The sequence below is a fragment of the Canis lupus genome, chromosome 19 (genome assembly GCF_011100685.1).
Source record: "Canis lupus familiaris isolate Mischka breed German Shepherd chromosome 19, alternate assembly UU_Cfam_GSD_1.0, whole genome shotgun sequence".
Taxonomy (NCBI): Eukaryota; Metazoa; Chordata; class Mammalia; order Carnivora; family Canidae; genus Canis; species Canis lupus.
Genome location: NC_049240.1, coordinates 19,129,985 through 19,144,266, shown reverse-complemented (window position 1 = coordinate 19,144,266; position 14,282 = coordinate 19,129,985). Strand labels below are relative to the sequence as shown.

Sequence of the window (14,282 nt, the reverse complement as noted above, 5' to 3'; positions counted from 1 at the left end):
GTTCTCATCTATTAATTGGGGGTAAAATGCTACATGTCGTATGGCTGTTGTGATTATGTAATGTGCGTAAATCATTAACATGCTTGCTTACTGATCCTCGAGTGTGGACTGTACTGTCATGTATCATTTAGGGGTTTCTTCAGTCATGCTTCCGAATTCACCTCATGAAGATGTGATTAGGTAGGTGCTACCTTAACTACTGTTGATACATATATATAAACAAATAGTAATGTACTGGAAGAAACTCAACTAGACAGTCACTAATTTTGATGCTTTTCCCAGCTGTGCCAGCCAACAAAAAGCACCCAGTGAAATTTCTAGTGACATAGATACAGAATTTTGTTCCATTTGGCAATGAAGGCTGTTTAAATAAAAACAACATGACCTTTTAAAATAAAACTCTCAGTGATATGTGCCTTTAACAAGTTCTCAGATTTAATAAACAAGGCTTGCATATATTAATATAATGGTAAAGAATTAAGAGACCTTGTTTTCTGACAAATTCATGAGGATGCCCTTCTTAAAAACATGATTATATAATCTTTACGCCATTTTAAAACAATCTTCAAACACAATATTCTCCTGAGTATGAAGAAACATGAATTAACATTAGTGAATAAAACTTCTGTAGCTTTAAAGTCTTATTTCCCTCTCTACATGATAAAACAAGTCAGTGGACACTAGTGCAGGAAAATCTAAGAGGCCATCACTATTTCTGCACTATTCACATGTAGTAGCCTTGTACAGTTCTACTGGTTATAGGACAGCAAGTGAAGATCCCTTCAATCTGTGCAGCTCTGCTCATTTCCCTGGCCAAAATTTATAGCACTGAGCATACTCAAGCTCACAAACTGAGCACGGGTCACAAAACATTACCTAGCAAGAGTGAAATCAGTTGCAAATTGGGGGATCCCTGGGTGGTTCAGTGGTTTAGCGCTGCCTTCCGGCCCAGAGTGTGATCCTGGAGACCAGGGATCCAGTCGCACATCAGGCTCCCTGCATGGAGCCTGCTTCTCCCTCTGCCTCTGCCTCTGCCTCTGCCTCTGCCTCTGTGTGTGTGTGTGTGTGTGTGTGTCTCATGAATAAATAAATAAAATCTTAAAAAAAAAAAAAGAAATCAGTTGCAAATCAATCTCAACTCCTAGAAAAAATAATTAGTAAGTTATTCTCACTGATTCACAATATATAACTGGTCCTTATATAGTAACCAGGACACAAACCAGGCACCAGAACTTGGAATCTGGTCCCAGCTTTACAAAATAACAGCAGCATGTCCTCTTCATCACTTAACCTCACAGAGAATCAGTTTTCTTATACGACTTGACAAAATAACAATAAATATATATTGTGAAGCTCAGATGAAGTACTATATGTAAATACTTTGAAAACTGTAAAGCAGCTTATATGTGGGTGTAGCTTGTTAAATATTTGAATTTATTTTCCAAATATTTCTCATTTAAAAGTTAAAACATCCACTTGCAAAAAGTTCATTGAAATTCCTTATAATCATTCCACTTGCTCCAAAATAAAAATTCTCTTTATTTTTAAAAAGTTCCATTTCTCAAAATAGAAGCATTAGTAAAGGAAGTCACATCTTAAATGTTTTTAGATTATATTAAAAAGCATTTGAAATACAAGTATGTACAGTTAGCTTGTGCCATAATTCTGTTTTAAAATATTTCGTTTAAAAAGACAACTTCTTTGGAACTTTACCTTGTGTACATTTCATGCAGCATCAAAGAAAGCAATCAATGCATTTTGGTCGTAACTGTCCAGAATCTCCAGTAAAAGAGGCACTCTGGTTTTTACATTGGTGCCTTTGAACTTGAACTTATCTATGAAAAGATCAGTGATCATGCCTATAAAGAAAAATGTTAATTTCTTGTCATTGATTAGTTCTAATTAACACAGTTCTTAATGAAAGTGATACCTGAGAATCTATTTCTAAGCACTCATTAACTGCATTTTTAAATATATACAAAACTAAAAGTATTGATATTTTTAAAAATATTTATTTGGGGGGATTTTAAGGCAAGTTTCAAAACAAATAATTTGGCTAGTAATCCTCTTATTAGTTAAAAGCTACTAAATTCAGAAAATTAACTGCTGACATGCTGTGAACTGCTATTGGTATATATGTAACATCACAAGTGGTTTTATTTTTCTTCCCAAGCTGACCATTTTGACAAAATGTAGACAGATTCTGTTTTTTTTTTTTTTTTTTAAGATTTTATTTTTATTTGAGAGGGAGCAAAAGAGAGCCTGAACAGGGTGAACGGGGAGGAACAGAAGGACAGGGATAAGCAGACTCCTCACTGAGCAGGGAGCCCCACTTGGGGCTCAATCCCAGGACTTCAGGATTATAACCTGAGATAAAGCAGATGCTTAACCAACTGAGCCACCCAGGTACCCCAACAGATCTTGTTCTTAACAGTTCTATTTGAATTAAACTATTCAATTAATATGATGAATATTCTTGGAATTTATCTAAGATGTGTTTCAGAATTTTTCATATTTTAGAAAGATAATAAAAGGAATACATCATATATGGCATAATATCCAAGGGAAATGAGCGGCAGCATCTGAGAACAAAACATAATAGTGGGACGCCTGAGTGGCTCAGCGGTTGAGCCTCTGCCTTTGGCTCAGGGCATGATCCTGGGATCCGGGTTTGAGTTCCACATTGGGCTCCCTAAGGGGAGCCTGCTTCTCCCTATGCTTATATCCCTGCCTCTCTCTGTGTGTTATTTATTTATTCTTTCATGAATAAATAAATAAATCTTTAAAAACCAAAAAAACACAATAGTGTTTTTGCGGCAAAATATATCGATAAATATTCATACTAAGTAGAATAAAAATGACTATAAATAACCTCAATTGTCAGTTTAAGTGAGGTTTTGTCATTAAATTATTAATTTAGATCAAGTCAAATTTGCTGCCAAATAATTTATAAAAGTTTTAGTTTTCAAAGCTTTCTAGATTTTGGAACTTGTGATAAGAGATGGTTTTGTACCACCCATCTTCTAAGTTATTGTAAGGATAAAAGATTATGTGTTTGCCATATAATCAATATTAAGATACTAGATTTTATTGTTATAGTTTGTGAGCAAGTCCCTGGGTATAAAATTCATTAGGCAGGCTCAAAGATCAGTGTGGATTGATGATACCAACTGACTCTACAGAAGATTTGGTATAGTACAAAAAGCAAGCATTTAGGGATGAGGAAATTATAATGCAGGCTGTGCTACTACCTATGTGACAACAAACTTTTTAGTCTCAGGTTTCAGTTTAAAAAAATGTGAAAAATAACGGTAACACCATCTACCTTGCAGAACTGTTGGAAGGATTAAATATCTGATTAATGAAGATATTGTAAAGAAACGTGCTCTGCACATAGATATTATATAAAGATCACAAAAAAAATGTTTTCCTTAAGCTGTTCTATCCTTTCTCTCTCTTCCTATATGTCTCTCTCTTGCTCTCGATGTTTTTCAAGACAATTTGTGAAACACCCAACTTGTCACCATCAAAGCAAAACAAGTTTTCAACTGTAAATTGACAGCACATATATATCCCTTACATTTTGTCTAAAAAATATTAAATGTTGCATTTTGATATTTCACATTATCATCATAACCTAAAAATTATTTGTGTGAAATACAGCCTACATTTTAATACTTCATAGGCTATATTCATTTCACACCAGATTTCTTCATATACAGATTAATTTACTGCATTACATGTATTTCACTTAACTTTTATTTTGTCAAGTAAAAATATTAATTAAAAAAATTTGACAAAATATTCAATGAAATAAATTCGTTGTCACTGGTTCATGATTTTTATAATCTTCACTTACCTTTCTGCCTAGCTTCTCTCACATGATCCTCCACAAATAGCCAGCAGAAAAGAAATATAGCAAGATTTTCTAGAATAGTCTACTAACCGTACAGTCTTTCAAGATGTGCAGGTTGCTTTTTGTATTCTTCCTGTAGGTGATCTGCTTCTTCTAGAATACAGCGATATTCCGGTATCAGAAAGTCTGTATTTCCCTCGTGAACCTGCAATTCCTTATTTAAAATAAAAAACAAAGGCCTTTAATGTTCAAAGTTAAATCCATGTAACTTTAAAGTCTATAATTTTAGAAATCCCATCACCATAAAGTAATGATCATGAGTCCATGTAAATGTATACTTACTTTTAAAGCATCAATTAATTGCACTTTCTTAGCCAAAAGCAACTGGTACTCCAGCTTTGGGTGGATTAGCTTTAAAGTGTGTTTGACGGATACTTCATTTATCTCTAGAAGAAGGTGAGCCAGGCACGATTAGCTAAGTCACTTTGATCAGAAACATTCTTATTGTAACAACAACGAAAAACCAATACCCCAGAAAGAATGATTTTTCTTCTTCTTTTTTTTTTTTTTTTTTTTTTTACCGTATGATATGTTGAGGTTAATTTTCCTTTTGGTAGCTTCTTTAGACAGCACATCTTTGAGGATGGATATAGTAGAAATGTTGTCAGATTTAAAAATTCCTTCTCCTTTTCTATAAAATTAATATATTTTTAAAAGAACAACTTTAGAAGAAAATAAATATAGTAAGTAGGTCCAGTAAATACAATACTTTATAACCAGTACTTGGTGTTTAGAATTCATTTGATTTTAGATTTCTTTATATACGTATCTCATTATTAATATAAAGCATACTTAAAATGTGTAATCTTTTACTGTTATACAAAGTTTTCATGTGTTTTCATGTGAACAAAATTGTGAAACTAAATAAAAGATGTTAGATATATGCCTCCCAAACATACGTCAATACATGTAAGTCATTAAAGCATCTTTTTTCTTTACTTTGACTAATAAAATTCCCAACAGCTAATTCTGTATGTATATGAAATGCACTTAGAATTGCTTATTACACATAAGTATATTTTTCTTCAACGTACTCACACAAATTACAACAGGACTACATTCTTCATTCTTAAAAGAAAGCTGATACTAAACATAAGAATAATAGCTCTGTTTTTCCATGCCCATCATCCATTGCCATTTCTTACAGACACAGGAGCCGTCATCTTCTTTACAGAACCACTTCTTTTTTCTCTAACCCTCCTCAATCCATATAGTTGACCCTCGAACAATGTGGGGGGTTCGGCTGCCAAACCCCTGCAGTCAAAACTCTGCATATAACTTCTGACTACCCATGGGATCCCTGGGTGGCGCAGCGGTTTGGCGCCTGCCTTTGGCCCAGGGCGCGATCCTGGAGACCCGGGATCGAATCCCACGTCAGGCTCCCGGTGCATGGAGCCTGCTTCTCCCTCTGCCTGTGTCTCTGCCTCTCTCTCTCTCACTGTGTGCCTATCATAAATAAATTAAAAATTAAAAAAAAAAAAATTTAACTTCTGACTACCCAAAAACTTAACTAGCAATAGCCTACTGCTGACCAGAAGCCTTACCAATAATATAAACAGTCAATCAACACGTATCTTGTATGTCATATGTATTATATACTATATTCTTACAGTAAGTTAGAAAAAAGAAAATGTTAAGAAAATCATAAGAAAATACATTTACAGTACCATACTGTATTTATTAAAAAAACTGTATATAGGTGGTCTCTCACAGTTTAAACTTGTGTTGTTTAAGAGTCAACTATAGTTTCACTGGCACTGGCCTCAACCCTTTTTGTGAGACTTTAGGAGGAAGCATTTAGCAATTTGTCACTAAATGTGACATTCCTGACCACAATGGTTCATGGCTCTACAATGACACTCAATCCTGGGACTTTTATTGGAAACAGTGGGAAAGAAAGGCTCGATATTAGCTGAAAAGATAGAAAACTGGATAGAACTGCTGGTGGCCACAATGATACTTAATTGGAAAGCCAAAAAGAGACAAGAACAGAGCTGAGCAATGGAAAGGGATGGTCTTGATGACATCAGTTAAGCCAGTGACCCAGTTGTGCCTAAAGCAGATTACTATGGACTTTTAAGTTATATGAGCTTTTATTTGGTATGTTGGTCTACCTGTATTTGGTTCCTTTTTATGATAATCAAAAGTTTCCTAATCAATATATATACCATCTTTCATGTATGAAATGCTGTCTTTTTTTTTATTTTCACACACCCTAATAGTTTATATTAACTACCTGTAGACAAATGCTAATTCTTTTTTTTTCTAGGAAGATGACTCCTATATTATTTTGATTCCAATTATGTTTTAGAAATCATGATATTTTCACTAGTCTTTAATTTTAACTGATGATATTTAATATTAAACACATAGTACCTAGCACTGTGGCATGATTCACAAGATTTACATTCTTTAATCAATCATCACCACTCATTGAAGTGCTATTATTTCTATCCCTCAGAAAAGAAAACTGAAATCAGTGAAATAATCCAGATAGATCAAATAGCTGATAAGTCACAGAGTCATGATTCAAACCTAATGTCTGCCTCTAAAGCACACTTTCTCCATATTACATGTATTTTTAAGTACCCTAAAAATATTTGAGCACCACTATGTTCAAAGCCATGTAGTAGGTACTTGGAGGAAACATATAAAGATAATTAAGAAATTGACTATGCCCATAAGGAGCTTAAAGTCTAATTTGAATAATTTGAAGGAACAAGCTTACATAAAAATTACTATTTACTTCAAACAAATAACAATAAATACCTAAGACAGGTCATTTCACATTCCAAGATAGGAACAAAGGAGAAGCAAAATTTAGCCTCTACTGTATTCAGACAGAAATTATGGAAGCCTGTGGGAGATGAGTGAGTAGCGACATGAAGGAGCAGGAGTGCAATGAAGAGCTTAAGAGTGTAGAAGAATATGACCTCCAACTTTTAACATGATAGCTTCAAAAACCTAAGCTCTCAAGTTCTGAGCCATTTCCTATTTTTGCATAAACAAATTTAACCAGAATTTTTACTGGAATCAGGATAAATGTCTGAAACAATTTGGGAAGGACTGCCATGTTTACAATATCGTCATACGGATGACTATAGAATATATTACTACATTTAATCAAATCTTTTATGTCAATAAAATTTTAAAGTTTTCCTCATGTAAGTTCTGCATATTTCTAATGAATAGTTCTACAGATTTTACATGGATATTTTGTTACTGTTATTGTTATTCTGATAGTGTCTTTTAAAATAATTTATTTTCTAACTGGTTATTGTTGGGAACAGGAAAGGTATTGATCTTTCATATTCATCTGTATTCAATCATTTTTTTAAGCTCATTAATTCTACTTGTTTTTCAATAGATTCTCTTGAACAGTATAAGCTTTCAATCATATTATTTTCAAGTTATTCCTGCCTTAAAACAAATGAAAAATTAGAACTCCATTTATATAAAAATATTTGCAAGCCAGTAATAAGTTTTATTTACCTGTAGGTACTTTCAAGTTGGGTATCCAGGAAGGTGTTCTGAAAGTAAAATGTCACACATTCTCCTGCTGGAGGTTTTTCAGGAACTTCAGGTAGGCAAAAAACCACCCAGGAGTGAACTTCAGCAAAACTGAACTGGCCCGTTAAAGTCAGTGTATTCATAGGTCTGTAATTTAATAGTGGGGGTACAGATTTGTGTGTGGGAATATGTGAAGGTATTTATGTGCATAACACATGAACAAACAGAATTCTGCAATAGTGGTTCAACAAATAGAAAAATATCCATTTAATTTTCCTCAGATTAATAGTAATCATCAGATAAATAAAAATTCCAGTTTCATGAAAAAAATTATTTTTAATATTAAGTAAAATATTAGCTTTACAAATAAAATTCAGTTTATTCAGGTAGACTTCATTTTTTAAAAGTTCATCTATATAAACTACAAAATATACTTAAACAAGAATTTCCTGAAGGAAAGAATCAGCATAATGTGAAGGTGAAGAATTGGGCTTTCAAGTAAAATAGACATGGATTTGAAACCTTGCTCCATTATTTTCTAGCTGTTTACTAGCTGTGAGGCACTGGGCAAGTTAGAGAAAAATACCTGCTATCTTGCAGGGATATGGAATACAATACTTCTTATTTTGCAAAATCACACACATACATATGCACATGTACACAAAAGGTTGTAAAATAAATCAAATACATTTAAGATAAATAGATAATTGTGAACAGTTAAGAAAATGCAAGGAATTAAGGATTCAGAGGAATTTTAAGAAGACACAGAATTAAAGAATATAAGGACAAGATGGGACCTTTGAGAGCATCCAGATCAACCCTCTCATTTGCAGATAAGAAACCTAAACCCAGAGAGATTAAATGCTTTCCCCAAAGTCAAAAAGGAACATTAGATAAGATGTAAGATTATAATCTTGGTCTCTTGATTCCCAGTTTGCTGTTCTTTCCAGCACACCATGCATGCTACCTCCATTAACAACAAGTTAGACTTTAAAACAGGAAGAAAACCATAAAGAATCTATTCTCTTTAATGTTTTCTCAAAATCTTCACTAAGAATATTTCTCCTTATATCTTATTTAAAGTACATATCTTTAAAATTACCAACTGCAATATAAAAAACATGGGCTTTGGCCTCCAACCATAACTGTTTTCTGTAAACAAGTTAGTTAACTTTTCCAAGCCTCCATTTCTCATCTATAAAATGGAGACATTACTACCTGTCTTGCTTGCTGTCAGACTTATATTTAAGTCCATGGCGTCTCATCTTTAGGAAAGAAAATGAAAAACTACCAACAGAAGGATGCTTCACTTGAAATGGAATCCAGAAATAAGGGACTATCACAACCAATTGCTTTACCAGTATTCCCTGAGGTAAAATAGAAAATATAATGTTTGAGACTAATATAATAATGATAAAGGATAGCTGAAGGCAAGCAGGCAGGGACAAGCACCCCCACCCCCACCCCCACCCCAAGGAGACTAAACCACACTTAAAAGGATTTTACACCTCCCTGGAAGGAGCCCTCCACCCTTTCCCACGTGACAGGGGACAAAAACTTGATTGGATGACAGGCACAGGGATGATTAATCAGATTAAAACAGCCCATAGAAACCCCCAGACTTAGAAACTCCATTGATAACCCTCTCAGGTTCCCTCCTTCTTTGGGAGCTTTGTATTATAGTTTTGCTATTGCTCAATAAGCTTGCTTTGCTACCCACCACTGTCTGGTCTATCTTTTCATTCTTTAAAATGGCATGACAAAGAATGGCAGGCACCCATGTAGAAAGAAATCCTGTAACAGTAAGAGCCTATTCAGAGAGAAACTGAAATGCTAAATCATATTTATTCATCATAGGTGTTTGGGAGAGAGAACTATTGTTCTGCTGATATCAGAATGGTAATATTTGAGAAAGACAGGAGAATTCACCTTAAATCAACCTTTAAAAGAAGACAAATCTTATATTAAAATTATGAATCCATAGTGTTTAAATATTTAATTTTTAAAATGTATAACTAGCTACCAGAATTTGTACTATAAAAGTGAAAAGTGTATTTGCATCATGTAATATCCTAAAAAATAAACTGCTTCTTCCTTTGACCTACCTGTCATGATCAATAAAGTGAGTTCTTTGATGGAGTGAAAGCGGTTTGATAAGGTACTGGTGCACCTGACAGGTTTTAGGTTGAATCCTTGGAGTCACATATGCTTGAAGTGTGCCATATTGGCCTTCAATTGAACGAATCTGATTTAACACAAAAGAGAAAAGAAAATTTTAAAAATCTAGCAACAAAACATAAATGTCATCTTTAAAATGTTCAACACAAGTAACCAAGTAATTAGACCTTAATCTCTTCTGTAATATTCTGAAGTAAATAATGACATTCTATTTAACAACTGCTTTTTATCTAGAGTAAAGGAAAATTTAAAAAAGATTTTGGCGGGCACCTGGGTGGCTTAGTGGCTGAGCGTCCACCTTTGGTTCAGGTCATGATCCCAGGGTCCTGGAATCGAGACCCACATCAGGCTCCTTGCAGGAAGCCTGCTTCTCCCTCTGCCTGTTTCTGCCTCTCTCTCTGTGTCTCTCATGAATAAATAAATAGGATCTTTAAAAAAATTTTAAAAAATAAAAAGATTTGGGTACTCAAAGGTAAACTTTATCTATAGAAGTTATCTCCATGACATACTTTTAGGTGATTTGTCTACATTTAGCAGTGCTATGCCATTCCAAAAAACATAGATTCTCACACACTACCCTATCACATCTAAAAACATAGGTGTATAATGTAATTTCATAAGATTCACATAAAAAGCGGTTAAAATTTAAACATTTTCATTGAGAGGATAAGTTTTTCAAATAATTAAAACTTAAATGGAATACTTCATTTTCTCGTTAAGTAAGGGTATCACAGCATAAAGCTATTATAAAAATCTGTTGACAGAGGGGCACTTGGGTGGCTCAGTAAGTTATGCGTCTGTCTTTGGCTCAAGGTCATCTCAGTCTTGGGGTTGAGCTCTGTGTTGGGCTCCCTGATCAGAGGAGAATCTGCTTCTTCCTCACTCTCTGCCCCTCACCACCACTCTACTCTCTCCCAAATAAATAAATAAAATCTTAAAAAAAAAAAAAGCTATTGACAGAAAAAAATCTAAGAACTTAATTCTTGATTTTCCATGAGAATAGAGAAATAAACACCATCTAATTATTACATATTTGAATTAGGAAATTCTTTTGAGATATTTTAAATGTACCTGGTTGGACATCCTGAGAATTCAAAAACACTTAACAGAAAATAATAATTCATAACTGTGAAGAACTAATTTTAGAGGGGTTGGAAAGCCGTCCGGCTTCTCCTTCCTGGCCCACTTTCTGCTCCTCTCAGTTCAAATTCATGAGATGGACTGTAGTACCTCTTGTATTACCATGGTAGCTTCTCTAAGCTAGCTGATATTTTAATTCACACTTTTCCTAGCGTGTCGGGGGGTGGGGGCAGCAGAGAATCAATGTTTTACCTAAATGGGAAACATAAAAGTTTAAAGCAAGGTTTTATGTAAATGTTATACTGCAAATATTGCTCTAAATGGAAAGAGAGGAAAGATAAAAAGATAAAAGATACAAATACAGATAGGAAATAAAAAATATATCTGATACAGCCATATTTCAGGATTTGGTTCTAAAACATAGGCTTACACTGGCACATAATTGTTTCCACAATAAAAAGTCATACTGCCTTGATTATATAATAATTCACATTCACTATTAAAAATATAAGTAAAGAAAAATTATGATGAACATAGAAGTCACCTAAAATCCTCCCACCCAGAGATGATCATTACTGCTATATTGGTCATGCCTTCACACATTTCTCTATGCAGATGTATAAAAATAAAAGCGTAATTGCATAGGAATAAATTCTTTTTATATCAGACATCTTTGTTTTTATTTCTAATAATTACTTTTTTCCCTTATCTCTGAGTCTCCAATGCCACCCACTCCCATCCCACCCATGCTTTCCCCCTATTTCATAACCTGTTATATCAGACAGGTGTGTGTATTTTCATATCTTTCTTCATATTTATACCACCATAGGTAAAATGTATTTACATATACAGGGATTTCATTCACATTTTATTTTTCATGGAGTTTACTCCATGTTAATAGGAATAGATCAATGCATTCTTTATTGCACCTGTGTTACATTCCATGGAATGCATAAACAGCTATTTATTCAATCATTCAATTACTGAATGTCCACCTTGGTTCCATTGGGGCGGTTAATGAAATATACATCTCTGTGTATGATACTGTGATTTTGTTGCCATAAAATAGATTCTTCCAAATGGGACTTTGCCAGTTTTCCAAAGTAGTTATAACAATTTTTATTTCCTTCACCTATGGTTGAGAGTGTCCTTTTTCTCATCCCTGTCATCTGGTGATGTTCCCTTTTAAAATTTTTTGCCAGTCTCTTAGATAGCAAATGTTTTTTGTTTATTTTAATTTGAATTTCTCTAACAAATAATACGGTAGAACATCTTCTTTTAGTATTTGTTAGCTATTTTGACTCCCTTTTGTGGAAATCTTTTTTTTTTTAATAACAAGTTATACACAGTCTTTGTATTTTATTGATATTTACCCATTACCTACAAGACAACTAAATTTCCTTCTTTTTAAAAATAAAGTACTTAACTCATCTGAACTTATTTTTTAAATATGGCATTAAGATAAGAATCCACTTGATTTTATTCTGGATAGGTGCCAGTTGTGTCAACATCAATTTTTAAATAGAAATAGTAATTTAATAGAATTTTCCCTTACATAAAAATATCATACATTAAATTTCCATAAATGTATAGTGGGCTCTATTTCTATTATGTTGCTCTGCCTATTTAGGTCTTATAAATACCCTACACTATTTTCATTATAGTAGTTTTGTGTTATGTTTTAGCATATGGCAAGATAAGTTCCAACTTTTTCTTCTCTTTTTGTAATTTTTTCACATCTATTATTGCATCCAATTTTTAAAAAAAGAACACAGCTTTTTAATATTTTTAGGCCTACTTCCCAATTTATTGGCACAGTGTTGTTCAGTGGAAATGTAACTTAAAATGTTTAATGAAGTTACACAAAATATGTTTTAAGTATATTCGTTTAGAAATAAATTTATTCTAGTTTTCAACTTTGCTTTCAAAATCCACAAGAAGGAACTTATGCAGACTAAAATAAATTGTTTAGAAAAAAACCTAAATTTAATTGGAACTTCCTTAACTAGATGTGAAAAAGTTATTGTATAACAGCATCTCTCTTGAAAAAAACAGGCTTTGAGTTTCTGAACATCAGCAACACAAGGAAAACAGTTACAACCCTTAATTTTTAGATCATAAATGTATCAAAAATAATTTTTTTGAAACCTCACACAAATTAAGTAACTAAAATAGATTTGTGTGCTATAATCAGTATTTAATTATAAGAGATATTACTAAATTACTAAAGAAAAATTAAAATATTTTCTTTAGAATATATGGTAATAAATGACATTATTGGAACACAATCAGAAAAATCTGGGTGGTAGAAAAATATAGGGCAAATACTCCAATACTTCAGTAACCAAATTACCATATTTGGACCTTGACTGGATCAAACTATAAACATTAAAGTCAGTGAAATCTAAATACTAAATATTTGATGATAGTAAGGAATTATTAATTTTCCTTAGGTGTGATAATAGTAGTGTGCTTACGTTTTAACAAATAGTATCTTTTGGACATATGTACTGAAATATTTACAAATGAAATCATAAAATATCTTGTATTTGCTTCAAAATAATTTGGAATGGACAATGACAGTATAAACAAGAATGTTATGAGTTGATGACTGCCGAAACTAAAGTCATTACTTTTATGTACCTTTGAAACTTTCATAATAGAAAATTAGAAAAAAAAATTCCACTTAGAAGAAATTCAGGATGGGTAATTCTAGAGAAGCCAATAGCAGAAATGATGATGGTTGGCGCTAGTTAAAACCTAACTTGTCATCCAAAAGTCATTACTCCAATTCATTTCAGGGAGAAAAAAAATACAAAGAAATGAGATCATATGTTGCAAGATATACCAGAGGGAAAAAAGTTCAAGTTTTCAATTAAAGGTAATTTCAAATTTTTTTTTTTTTTTTTTTTTTAATTTCAAATGTTTTTACCTTGAGTTCCAGCCTTGTGGTATTTGCCTGGCACCGATAAGTGGCGAGAAGAAAGTTGTCATTTGACTGGGAAGAATTCAAAGTTGAGGAAAAAGGATGAATTCATGTTTTTAATAACAAAAACATCAACAATAATAATGGCTACTTAACATTTGCTAAGCACATATCATTTGGATGACACTGTGATAAGTGCTTTTTTCTTATTCTTGCAAACAGCCCTATGCAAAGTTTTATTTACTAAGTAAGTTTTAGCAGACGAAGAAACTGCAACATCATAGGTTAGGAGAATCTCCCAAAAGATAGTAAGCAATGAAAGTGGAATCCAAATTCGTACCTTTTAAGACTCTAATGCTCATGATCTTTCCATCCTGAGCTTCTACAATAACATTTAAATATTAATTGTCCTAAAACTTTAACTGACAGCACATACTCCTAATGTTTATAATATTAAAAGACAAAAACATCAGTGTTTGGTATTGACTGTCTTTAACTTTCACAAATACTTATAGAGGACAAATAGCAAATAGCACAGTGCCTGGGATACTATAAGCATTCATTACAGGTTTGTCAAATTAAATTGGAGAGCTTACTTCAAATATAACTTCCTGAAACAATATTAAACTGCTAAAAATAGAGAAATGTTGTATGCAGGAATTGTAAAAACAA

The 14,282-nt window shown here is 32.9% G+C and overlaps 1 protein-coding gene and 1 long non-coding RNA gene across 5 annotated transcripts in view; one reads left to right on the top strand and one right to left on the bottom strand.

The window, feature by feature from the left end:
* The window catches only part of BBS7 (Bardet-Biedl syndrome 7), a 38,644-nt gene that overhangs the window by 1,783 nt on the left and 22,579 nt on the right, over nt 1-14,282 (bottom strand). For 2 of the 3 annotated variants that reach the window (XM_038564758.1, XM_038564756.1), the window contains 7 exons: nt 13,617-13,682; nt 9,532-9,671; nt 7,409-7,573; nt 4,438-4,547; nt 4,199-4,302; nt 3,947-4,070; nt 1,520-1,859 (listed from right to left, as the gene is read on the bottom strand). In XM_038564758.1, coding sequence (XP_038420686.1) covers nt 1,726-1,859; nt 3,947-4,070; nt 4,199-4,302; nt 4,438-4,547; nt 7,409-7,573; nt 9,532-9,671; nt 13,617-13,682 — 843 coding nt within the window. In that variant the 3' untranslated portion in view covers nt 1,520-1,725. Of the gene's footprint in view, nt 1-1,519; nt 1,860-3,946; nt 4,071-4,198; nt 4,303-4,437; nt 4,548-7,408; nt 7,574-9,531; nt 9,672-13,616; nt 13,683-14,282 lie in introns of those variants that run through there. The other variant, XM_038564757.1, reaches the window with a different exon arrangement.
* Nucleotides 1-14,282, top strand: part of LOC111091122 — a 32,135-nt gene that overhangs the window by 496 nt on the left and 17,357 nt on the right. Inside the window, exons 2-4 of one of the 2 annotated variants that reach the window (XR_005373968.1) lie at nt 132-180; nt 7,415-7,499; nt 13,486-13,565. This is a non-coding gene — a long non-coding RNA (uncharacterized LOC111091122). Of the gene's footprint in view, nt 1-27; nt 181-7,414; nt 7,500-13,485; nt 13,566-14,282 lie in introns of those variants that run through there. The other variant, XR_005373967.1, reaches the window with a different exon arrangement.